The sequence below is a fragment of the Sus scrofa genome, chromosome 1 (genome assembly GCF_054392235.1).
Source record: "Sus scrofa isolate SSC_HxYL_T2T_F1_AM1 chromosome 1, Sscrofa_HxYL_maternal_Yorkshire_Landrace_v2.0, whole genome shotgun sequence".
Lineage (NCBI taxonomy): Eukaryota > Metazoa > Chordata > Mammalia > Artiodactyla > Suidae > Sus > Sus scrofa.
The window spans coordinates 71,720,079-71,732,613 of record NC_139383.1 but is presented as its reverse complement, the minus strand read 5'-3'; the positions used below and the strand labels follow the sequence as shown (position 1 = coordinate 71,732,613).

General features: G+C 44.6%; 1 protein-coding gene across 10 annotated transcripts in view; it reads left to right on the top strand.

Annotated features, from left to right (window-relative positions):
- The window catches only part of PREP (prolyl endopeptidase), a 562,439-nt gene that overhangs the window by 495,933 nt on the left and 53,971 nt on the right, over nt 1–12,535 (top strand). For 9 of the 10 annotated variants that reach the window (XR_014837057.1, XM_085011432.1, XM_021083601.2 and 6 more), the window contains 2 exon segments: nt 6,145–6,336; nt 10,452–10,649. Coding sequence is in view for 8 of the 10 variants with exons in the window: in XM_085011432.1 (XP_084867558.1) it covers nt 6,145–6,336; nt 10,452–10,649 (390 nt within the window). In the remaining 2 variants the exon portion in view is untranslated. 10 annotated transcript variants of the gene reach the window in all.

The window sequence follows — 12,535 nt, the reverse complement described above, 5'->3', positions numbered from 1 at the left end:
GAAAACATGAATTTTTGAAGTAAAATAAGTACTAGTGATAAAATTAATAATTTTACTCTTTTTTTTTTTTTTTTTTTTTTTTGATTTTGCTTTTAGGGCCATACCCATGGCGTATGGAGGTTCCCAGGCTAGGGGTCCAATCAGAGCTACAGCTGCTGGCCTACACAACTGCAGCAACATCAGACCCAAGCTACATCTGAGACCTACACCACAGCCCACGGCAACACTGGATCCTTAACCCACTGTGCGAGGCCAGGGGTCGAACCCACTACCTCATGGTTCTTGGTCGGATTCGTTTCCACTGCACTACAATGGGAACTCAAATTTTACTTATTTTTAAGTTAGCGATTAGAAAGGCTTTTTCTAGGAAAGTGGTTGTGTGCCCTGAGAGATGGAAACTAGATTTTGTAAGTTCACTGTTAGCAAATGGTGCTATTCAAAAGCCACATCTGCTTATTTTTTGTCATTTGAAGAATGCTGGGGTTATTTGGGGTAGTAGTAAGTATTGTTTATTTAACATTTCCTCCATGCCAGGTTCTGGTGCTGTGCCTCTAGCTGTTTCATTGTCTTCTCAACAACCTCAAGGAGCACACGTTGTTATCTGGAGGCCACTGAGGCTGGTGAGGCCAATTAGGTTTCCTGATGCCATTATAGATTCAGACCTAGGGCAGTTTAATTCCCATGCCTGGGTTCTGGCCTCCACCGTGGGCAGGTGCAAGACTGAAGGCCTCAAGCCAGAGAGAAGAGCAGCCCTCTGTGCCCCTCAGCCCCAGAGCATGACCTGTGCATGCTCTGTGTTGGTTATTGTTGTGGGAGGCCAAGCTGTCTGTGTTTTGTCAAGTGGATGTGCACTTTTTAGCTCCTCTTAAGAGAGAGCTTACAAAACATTTGCTGTGAAATATATAATTAATAGCATTGATTTTCAAAGACAGTATTAAAAAGTACTGACTTTACTCTAGGGAAAGCTTTAGAGGACTTACTTTAAGATCGTCTTCACTCTGTAACAAATCATTGCCCCACCCAGAAGTAGGTTTGTAAGGAGTAATTTTACCTTCAATGTGGAGAAGTTTGGGAATCGAATTCTTTTGGCTTCCGAGGGAAGAATACCACTTAGAAACCAAGAGACCTCAGAAAAGATGGACAAAAAATGAAATAGTTCTGGAGTCCAGCCACAGCTCTTTTTTTGAAGCAGCTTTCCTATTTTCTATTCAATCAGTAGTGTTTTAATTTGTGAATAGCAAAACTGAATGAGCCCCATTGTTCAACTGGAATAGCATTTCTCTTGAGTTACCTTTTGGCCAAAGGCCTGAGGAGCAAGGGTTTCTGGAGAGCCAGAGGATTTCTTGAGCCCCCATTTAAAACATGCTGCCCTGTGAGCCTGTACTTTGAGCAGGTTTTCAGATTTTACTTGGATTTGTATACATCCAGCCACATTCCTGAGCCTCCGTGAATTTAGGACTTTTGTGTACTTATGACTAAAGGGAATGCCTCAGCAATTGATGGTGGTTAATGACCACAAACTTTTTTAAGGAGCTTGATTATTTAAAACAAGCATACCACATCTTCAGGCTCCCCTGATTATACAGAGGTACCAAAGGAAATTTTACTGTGTTTTTGTCTTTGATGGATATTTCAGTGACTTTTTTGCAAGCAAGGGCAGGTAGGGTCATGATAAATACCACTGCAGCGGCTGCAAGACCTTTTCAGGTGGAACCCATAAGATGGTTGCTTTGAAAAATAAAGGTTTCGCATCAGGAAATATTTTATTATAAGGGGAACATTTAAGGAATCTGACATTTCCTTGAACCAAGACTCTTGTCCACAAATGTCATAGTCCAGATAATTGTGTTTCATCATCCTTATTACAAACAAATGTAGCTTTCTGATTATCTGCAAATTTTGTATTGCCAACTGATTTTTTTTACTTACTCTTCTAAGGAATAGTTTTTGGTTTGTTTTTGTTTTGTTTTGTTTTTCCTTTTAAAGCACTGTTTTATGTAAACTAAGATGCATTTATATTTGAATGGATCACCTGCTTTTGAGGTTAGCAGTTTATCACTGGGGGGAAAAACAAACCAACGTTTTGCTCAGATGCAAAACTTAATTATTTATGAAAACTAATTGTAAGGACTTTCTGTTTGTAGGAGTTTGCAGATGATTTATGCTGAATAATCTCCCAGTTGAAACAGCTGTTATGTTGTAAAAAGTTAAATGAAGCATGACTAAGTATATTGCTAATTGGCACAAAAGAGAACTGTAGAGACCAAAGACAAAATGAAAGCAGGGATCCTGGGATGTAAGCTGGATTGTTACACCGTTTCTACTGAGCCTCCAGGCTAAGCTTGCCTTTGGTGACCACCCAGGACAAGGGGAGTGAGAGACAAAGCCTCAGGTTCTCCATGGTGGAGAGTCTAAGGAGAGCTACCTTCAGTGGAGGGATGATGGAAAAATAAACCTGCCAGTGATGGAGCTGGGGAGTAGGGAAGGGCAGGGAATGATAAGGAAATCTCCCCATCGCTGCCTTGGCCTAGGAAGGAGGAGGGGGAGGCAGGATGCGAGTTCTCCTAAAACATGAGAAGGGCTGACGTTCACATAGGTGCAAGTTAACTACATTGTCTCTATGATGTCAAAAAATCCTTGGAGTTCCCGTCGTGGCTGAGTGGTTAACGAATCCGACTAGGAACCATGAGGCTGCAGGTTCGATCCCTGGCCTTGCTCAGTGGGTTGGGGATCCGGCGTTGCCATGAGCTGTGGTATAAGTAGCAGACGTGGCTCGGATCCCGCGTTGCTGTGGCTCTGGCATAGGCCAGCGGCTACAGCTCCCATTTGACCCCTAGCCTGGGAACCTCCATATGCTGCAGAAGCAGCCCAAGAAATGGCAAAAAGACTAAAAGAAAAAAAAAAATCCTCATGCCGAGAATTTAATTCAAAGTGCTCCCAGGGAGTTCCCATCATGGCTCAGTGGTTAATGAGGACATGGGTTTCATCCTTGGCCTTACTCCTTGGGTTAAGGATCCAGCGTTGCTGTGAACTGTGGGGTAGGTCGCAGACACTGCTCAGATCTTGCCTGGCTTAGTGGGTTAGAGTTGCGTGGCTTAATGGGTTAGAGTTGCGTGGCTCAGCAGGTTAGAAACCTGGTGCTGCCATAAGCTACAGTGTAGGTCAGAAATGCAGCTCGGACCTGGCATTGGCTGTGGCTGTGGCCCAGGCAGGCAGCTACAGCTCCCATTCGACCCCTAGCCTGGGAGCTTACATGTGCTGCAGATGTGGCCCTAAAAAGACAAAAGAAAAGAAACCAGACACAAAAGAATACATGTTGTTAGGTTTCATTGTATTAGAAGTTCAAAAATGAGGTGTAAACAGACTATAGTGTTTATGGGTGCATATCAAGGCAGAAAAAAAAAAAAAAGCAAAGAAAAAATAAAGTGATTCACATGGAAGTGAAGATAGTTGCCCTCAGGGGAGAGGCGACTTGCCCAGGACATCATCGCACAAGAAGTTCCTCCTTATTCTATTATCAAAAATGTATTGACTGTCCTTGCATGCTTATTCTTCCAGATGAACTATAGAATAATGTCAAATTTCCTAAAAAGCTCATTTGGATTTTGACTTGAATTGTGTTAAATTTGTAAATTCCTCTGGAATTATTTGCACCTTTGAAATCTTGTTCTCTTCTAGGGATATGGTTTGTATTTCCAGTTATTCAGATTTTGCTTGTTGTTGTTGTTTGTCGTTGAAGGTTCCTTAGAAAAACTTGAGAGCTTTTCTCATAAAGAGTCCCTATTTCTTGTTAAGTACATTCCTAAAGATTTCATTAGGTATGCTTCTAATGTAAATGACATCCCTCACCCCCACCCCCCAGCCCTGTATTTTCTAACTGGTATGGTTAACATGTGGAAAAGCTATAGATTTTTTAAAACTATCTATTATTTTAATTCCATTAGTTCACTTAAAAATAATATTTATTGAGTTTTGTTTGGGGATAGGTATTAGTAGGCACTAAATAATAACTTTTGCATTGACTTATTATTTCTTGTCTACAGGTGAGAAAATGAAGCTTAGGAAGGGATAACGAGATTGCTCAAGGTCACACAACTTTAAATAGTGGTGAAGCTGGGGAGTTAATCCAGTTATGTCTCACTGAAAAAAAACACTCTACCATGGGATTATATTTCCCTGATTAACTTAATTCAACAAATTATATAAAGATATTATGTTATGGAGATGAATGAGATAATATAAAATCACCAGGAATATAAATGAACTATCCAAATTAATGGAGCAGTTTCACTGTAAAATTGAACATAGGAGATTAATTGGACAATAGCTGAGATCTGGAATTGCCTCTGAGTAGTTTAGAAGTCCTAGAGCTTTTTTGTTTATAAAACGTTTGAGATGTCCTCTGAACATTTATGTCTGATACATTATGAGCCAGGTGTGTACCCCCGTGGGTTTTTTAAAAAATATAGTAAAAGTAGCCTTGAGTGAGCCATTTAAAATAATGGTGGTACTGAGCACATTGAAGATTTATTTTAGTGATGACCATCTCCGGACTAGTTCTTAGGATGGAAGGATTGGAAAATATTCCTCCCTACATTTGATGCCAGTTTTATTTTGCACATTCGAAGTATTTGCCACACTGTGTAGGTGCTGAGTATTACATAATGAATAAAAAAGACAAATTACAAACAAGGAGTTCCTGTGATGGCTCAGCGGTTAACAAACCCGACTAGTATCCGTGAGGATGCAGGTTCTACCCCTGGCCTTGCTCAGTGGGTTAAGAATCCAGCATTGCCATGAGCTGAAGTGTAGGTCAAAAACGTGGCTCAAATCTGGTGTGGCTGTGGCTGTGGCTGTGGTGTAGGCTGGCAGCTGCAGCTCCAATTCGACCCCTGGCCTAGGAACCTCCATATGCCACAGGTGTGGCCCTAAAAAGACAAAAAACAAGCAAACAACAACAACAAAAAAACCCAAGCAAATAGGTGGGTACAGTTGACTCCTGAACAACGAAGTGCAACTTCTATACAGTCAAAAATCTGTGTATGACTTACAGTCAGCCCCCTGGACACGCCACATCCACAGATTCAACCAGCCACAGACCATGTAGTACCGCAGTATTTGCTGCTCAAAATAATCTGAGTGTGAAGTGGATCTGCACAGTTCAAACCCTTGTTTTTTGAGGGTTCAGCTGAAAAGCACTGTGAAGAGGTGATCTGGGTGCAGGCAGGAGGTGCCTAACCACTTGAGAGTGGGCCAGGCAGAGGAAATAGCGTGTGACAAGACCTGAAAGCATGGCTTGAGGGGCCTAACAAAGGCCAGTGTTGCCAGAAGGCAGGGAGTGAGGCAGAAGTTGGGACATCTGAGGTTGGCTGAGTGGGCGAGGACTGTGATGTGCAGAACCGTGAAGACCATAGAAGGAATTTGGGTTGTATTCAGAGAGCAACAGGGAAATTTTTAGGAAGGGGACCAACAGCAACCAATTTAGGATATGAAGACATTGCTGTGGCTGCTCCCAGGAAGGTCAGGAGTGGCAGTGGGAAGACCAAGCAGTTCTCTGATGCTGCAGACCAAGGTTTCTCAGGCACGCACTGTTGATGTCTGGGGCTGGCTGATTCCTTGTCCAAGGAGCTGTGCTGTGCATTGAAGCTCCATCTCTGGTCTCTACCCAGCAGAGGCTAATAGTAGAACCTCCTCTCTCTTTTCAAGTTGCGACAACCTTTGTGTGCAGACATTTCCAGAAGCCCCTGGGGGTGGCGGGTTGGAGGGGTAAGATCATCCCCATTTGTGAGCCACTGCCATAGACCAGGGGGAAATGGTGAACACTCAGGATGGAGCAATGGCAGTAGAGGTAGAAAGATGTGCTCTGACTGGAGACCCCCTCAGGTAGAAGAGGATGGGCCTGATTGCATGGGGAGGTGAGCTGAGAGAATTCTCCACTCTCCTTCATTCCCAGGTTTTTCCTTTGCCCTTCTTGGAAACCTCAAAATTCACCCACCCATGTCCTTGCTCTTTCCAGTGACTTCAATCTCCCAGATGTTGTGTCTGCTTTGTGCTCTATAAACAGAAAGATCCATCCCCTCCCTATACCCAGATTTGCACCATTTCAGACCCAGAGAGGTGACAAGGCACTTGGTCTCTCACCAGGAATCCTGAAGTGGGTAAAACTGATCGACAACTTCGAAGGAGAATATGACTACGTGACCAACGAGGGCACGGTCTTCACGTTCAAGACAAACCGCCATTCTCCCAACTACCGCCTGATCAACATTGACTTCACGGATCCCGAGGAGTCCAAGTGGAAGGTGCTCGTGCCTGAGCACGAGAAGGACGTCTTAGGTAAGAGTGCTGCTCGGAAGCTGTGCTGTCTTTCTGATGAGAAAGTCAAGAAGTTGGCACATCTCTCGTTGTCTGGTGACCGGTGACAAGATAAAAGACCTTCAATCGCTAATTGTGAAATGTCGCAATAGCACAACCAAGGGTTTACTGTATGACACCTTTCTCGTTAGATCAGTACTGTGCAGGGTCTTCATAAAAGGTTGAAGTTGTGAAGACAGACTTTCAAAGATGTACCAGTCATCTTTACGTAGTTATACTCTGATAATAATAATATTTAATTTCTTTTTAAACCTTTTAGGTTCAGAATCCTTAGCTTTTAGCTTCTGAATAACCTTTAGCTGTTTGTATTCTACCTGTTGTAGAGCTTAGGGTGGATTTACAGTCCTCTTATCAGAAAAGAGAATAGACTGTAGTCAGACTGAGTTGAAATCCATTGTGCTTGCTGCTGTGAGCTATGCTGCAGTAACCTCTTGAGAACCACACTCCTGTATCCATTGTGTTTCAGAGTGCCTCTGCGTTCCCTTTTATTTACTTTCTCTGTGATTTCCCAAAAATGATACACTGCTTTATAAATTATTTACTGCCTGAAAGCTGGATTTGATTTAAAAGGAGACTCACTTATTTGGCTACAGTTTATGACACAAAAAGATAGTCTGGTACCTTTAAACAAAGGAATAGTTTGCTTGTGGATATGAATTTCTTCTGATGGGTTGAATGGGTATAAAATCTAGGGCCATAACAGAACTAGAAAGGGGAGTTCCCTTTGAGGCTTAGCGGGTTAAGGACCTGAGGACATAGGTTTGATCCCTGGCCTTGCTCAGTGGGTTAAGGATCTGGCGTTACCCTGAGCTTTGGTATAGGTCATAGACATGGCTCAGATCCTGTGTTGCTGTGGCTGTGCTGTAGGCCAGCAGCTCCAGCTCCAGCCTTAGCCCAGGAACTTCCATATGTCACAGGTGCAGCCATAGGAAAAAAAAAAAATATATATATATATGTGTGTGTGTGTGTGTGTGTGTGTGTATAAAGATATAAGTTATTGTAATTAGAATAACTCCTTTTGAGAGCTGCAGAGTGGCCCTGTCCCATTCCTGGCCTGGGTTTTTCAGTGAATTAATGCAGGGATTGGAGTCAAACAGATGTAGGTGCACATCCTGGAAAAGCAAGGACACACCCCGCCCCGCCCCAGCTCAGGGTGTGTGCTCTGTGCCTGCGGATACTTAAACCTGGACTTGCCTTTTGGGCAGAGTGGAAGGTGGGCAGACTCTAGCTGACTTCCAGGGAGCACTATCCAAGGGCACTCCTGCCAGGCCCTGATCTGGGCAGTTCCCTTGGCCCTGGAGGAGGCCCTGCCCTGAGTGCTCGCCTGGGATCCCCTCAGCCCCTGGGCATCTGGCTCACCCCTCCATCTGCTCTGTACAGAGGTCACTGATATCCATGCTCTGTCCTGCAAAATCCACATCTGCAGTCCCGAGGCAGCAGCCCATCCCAGGCTCTTCCACAGTCAAACCTGCTTGTCAGGTTTGCACTGGGCCCCAATGCTCTGTCTCTGTGAGAGCACTAGTGCTCCACCATTGCCGTCTTGGGCATGGGGGCAGGGAGCAGGACTTACCATGTGACAGGGGCCCTTTCCAAGGAAATCTCTTCACTTATCTCCTCAAAACCTTCCATTCTCTTTCTGACCCTCATAAGGTTTTTGGCCTTTTCCATTAACACCTTCATGCGAGGAGACTGGTTCGCAGTGACTTCGGTAGCCTGATGGCTTCTGTCCAAACCGAAACAGAGTGTCCCTCCCTCCCCGTCCCCCAAAAGGTTGGTAAGAGCCAGCATTTAGTGAGTACTTCCTGAGTGCCACACAGGAGGGACCCTTGTGCCCTGGTGGGTCTGAAGGAGACTTGGTGACACAGGTCTTTGTGAACGGCTTTGTGAAGGGGTGCCCTGGGGGTTTTCAGGTGTAAGTCAGATTGGAACATTCTTATATAGGGAATCATCAGATGCACATAGTCCCCAAAGTATGTGAATTTTCTGCCTTTTAAAGCCTCCCCAAAGCAATTTTAACTGTGCATTAAGGTGACGTCCTATCTCACTGTAGATCTAATGAAATGCACATCAGGGCTTCAAGATTTTGGGGGGAGGGGTGATATGTTTTTATAAGCTTCCTTCTGAGAGGTTATAAGTTCTTTAGACTGGAAAGGGGAAACCTTCACTATTCACTAGAACTCATCAATTCAGAGAGAAGCACAGTTGAATTTGCCATATATCATTAGCACTGAATGCCCTATTGAGAATAAAACTAGAGATGACTCATAAAGTACAGCTATAAAGTCAGAGCTTTTATTAACGACAGTCTACAAATCACCTTGTCCTTTTCTTCTTCACATTCTCTGTTTTATAATTTTGATGTACTCATAGTTAACACAGATTGATTATTTTTTGACAGAAAGAATTGACTTCTGTCTTCCCCCCCTACTTCCTTTAAAACATGAAAGCCACATGAAATATATGGCTTGACTGAAGCCCTTTTGTAAAATATCATATTAGCGAATGAGCAGATTGCTTTTGGATAAGAGTTCCCATATCCTCTCTTGGGGAAGAGTTTGTAGTAGTGATCTAAACAGCTCCCAGCAGGACTGAGGCCCCTGGTGACCCTCGCAGCTCCCTCTGGCCAGTGTCTTGTGGATAATTGATAATGTTGTGTGTGTAAACTACTAGTTCCTTGGGTTATAAAAATTAGTTAAGAGTCCCTTACCCCACACCCACCGTGACAACCAAGAAAGACTTGTCTTGGCCACATGCCAGGGCTATTACCTGCAGCCCTGGCCTTGTCCCTGCACCACAGCGTCTCTCTCTGGACCGCCCGGCCTTGCTGCAATCCGATTTCTGCACCTGCCCTCCTGCGTTCTCCTTTCCTCCACTGCTCTGCACCTCCACCTGCCCAGCTCCCTGACTGGCAGCGCCATGACTGAGCAGCAGCCCTGGTGACCGAGGGGGACTCGCATCTCTGCCCCACTCTCTATATGCCCATGGTCATCATGTCAGGGTGACTCTTCCTGGGACATGCCCTTCATTCCCCCTGCCCCCAACTTCATCTGTAGCTGGATGTGGTGTTCTGCCTGTTAGTTGCAGTCTTGCTCTGACCCCACCTTCCAGGCACCTCCACTGGGCTCTGGTCAGCCACAAGCCACACAGCCTTCTGGGTGTCGCCCATATTTGTGTCGCCCTTCTGTTGAAGAGCAGCTCCTCAGTGACAGCTGGGTCAGAACTGAACTCCCCTCTGCCTGAATCTCCCATCAAAATCCCCCAGCACACCACCACCTCTGGCCCCGCCTACCCTGAATGATGGAGTAGCTGTTTTCTTCTTCGTACAAATAGACCTCTCACTTGCTCTCAGTCCCCCTCACTCCCTCCCTTCCTGTTTGTTCATTCATACTCCTTTTCCCTCTCCTCATTCCCAGGTCTGGCCTTCATTCCCAGAGTCGTGTGTTTTCACCTCCTTGTCCCCCAGAGAGCAGTCCATCTGTGACACCACCCAGGCACCCCCACCTTCATACCCCTGTCCTCGAGATGTAATTCAGCACTTGCTGACAAGCTCCCACTTTTTTGGGGTCCCGACCAACCATTTACTCCCCTTTGTTTACAGGTTACTACTTGTAATTTTGCATGATTGTAACTCAAGGGCAGGAGTGACCTCATCCCTTTGCTTGTCTAACACCTTGCGGGTTATCTATACATACCAAACATTTCTGCGAATAATCAACCCTGACAGACATGATGCATGATAGAGTTTTTGTTACTGTCTTTATACCTCCTGTAGTGTGATATTAGACATAAAATAGGTAAGCAGGGCTGTTTGCATTACACATGCTATCTGGATCATCAAAGGCTCCTGGCCCAGGTGGAGAATATTTTGTTTCCTCCGGATGTGACAGTTGCAGTGATTTATTAAAGGAATAGGCTGAAAACTCAATGAATGATTAAAACCAATTATAAAAATCACCAAGCAAGTTGCACAGCTGCAGAGCACAATGCAGAGCTCAAGGACTGTGTTCAGTGAAAGGAATGTGTTTGGGGCTAATTTTCAAAACTACATGCGGTTTTATCTGGCCTTGTCCTTTCAGAATGGGTGGCTTGCGTCAGGTCCAACTTTTTGGTGCTGTGCTACCTCCATGATGTGAAGAATACCTTGCAGCTTCACGACCTGGCCACTGGTGCTCTCCTCAAGATCTTCCCGCTCGAGGTCGGCAGTGTCGTGGGCTACAGCGGTCAGAAGAAGGACACGGAAATCTTCTATCAGTTTACTTCCTTTTTATCTCCAGGTGGGAGTCTTTCCAGCAGTGTTCAAAAATCAGAGTAACGTTTGGGTGTCTTTTGAGGAATGGAAATACAGTGCTGTGTTGTTGAAGATCACATAGGCTGCATTACAGCCAAAATTACTTAGTGGGAGTAAAACAGAAGCTCAGAACAAAGGGAAACCTGAACACCTAAAACTGCACTCTCATTAATCTTATATACTGAGTCTCTTTTCCAAGGACAGGACCACCGGTTGTTCTAGGCTGATTTAGAAAATTCATATGAACAAGTGTTGCCTTAGTTTCAACCTTTGGTCTGTATATACCAGAACACACACAGTGCCGATAACTAAACGCATTAAATAAGAATCTGTAGTTACATCTGACATTTAAAAACTGTTCAAGAATTGAGAGTAAGTTCTGCTTTTGTTAAAATGGATTAAAATGTTTCTACAGAGTTCCCGCTGTGGCACGTCAGGTTAAGGTTCTGGCATTGTCTCTGGAGGCACAGGTTCAATCTCAGGCTTAGTACGGTGGGTTCAGGATCTGGTGTTGCTGCACCTATGGCTCAGGTTCTATCCCTGGCATGGGGATTTCATATGCTGTGGGTATGGCCAAAAAAAAAAATCTGAACATATAGTTTTATATCATATGGCAGGGGGAACTTGTTATTCGGTTCTAGTAGAAAAGGAAAAAAAAAAAAAAACTTGCAAGTTCCCTTTGTGGCTCAGCAGAAGCAAATCTGACTAGCATCCATGTGGATGCAGGTTTGATCCCTGGCCTCGCTCAGTGGGTTAAGGATCCAGTATTGCCATGAGCTGTGGTGTGGGTCACAGACGCGGCTCGGATCTGGCGTTACTGTGGCTCTGGCGTAGGCTGGCGGCTATAGCTCCGATTGGACCCCTAGCCTGGGAACCTCTGTATGCCTTGGGTGCGGCTAAAACAAAACAAAACAAAACAAAAAGCCTTGCAGATTGCTCTTTCATAGTACCAAGTAATTTTCCCCAAAGTAAACATACCTCTCTTTATAACTTTTTTTTTTAAATTGGCCACATTTATTTTGCTTGTTTTGGTTTTTTTCCTTGTGTCTCCACTTGGCTGCACTATTTGTGTTGTAGCTGAAGCTGTAACACATACTCTCATCTGTCCCAGGAGCCTGGCTCAGTTGGCAGCTTGCAGTTGACCGGGCAGACCCTATCCTAAAATCAGTCTGGCTGAAAAAATATTTACACTTTTCTTGTCTGTTTTTGGAGCTCCTTCATCATCCTTTTTGTCTTACCCAGTCTTTTTTCAATAGTTTGGGCCTTGGCAAATAAAGCAGACATAGTGGAGAGCCAGGCAGGTGCAAAAATGGCTTTGTCTTCCTCCTGGGGTTTGGCAGATGACAGTGTTGGGTGACTAATTTTTTTTTTTTTTTTTTTTTTTCCCTCTTTGCACCTCGGAGTTGCAGAGCAGGCAGTCTATAAAGCATCTTACCGTCTTACCTTAGTGGGTTGCTATCAGGGTTTTTGAAGCCAAAAGAATGTTGTTCTGTATGTAGGTCTGATGGTGCCCCTGGAGCATCTTATAAGCTTTACTTGTCCATGTGCCTTTCAGAGGATCTTGGGGGCTGGGAAGAGTGCCCACAAGGATGTGAAAACCATGCCCAAGGCCAGGATTCTAGGACAGACAGGTCAAGAAACTCATGTCAGAGTATCCTGTGCTTCACCTCTCCTTCCCCAGGACCTGTAGGACAATGACAGCCAGTCAGCAGGAACCAAGGGAAATTGCTTTCCTCTAGATAGCCATTCTCAGCCCATGGCTATGGGGTCTGCACTTTATTTCCTCAGCTTACACTGGTCCCAGAAATTTTGCTTTGGAAAACCTTATAGCTGTTAAACAGTCAGAGTAAAGGGCAATAAGGAGAACAGAGC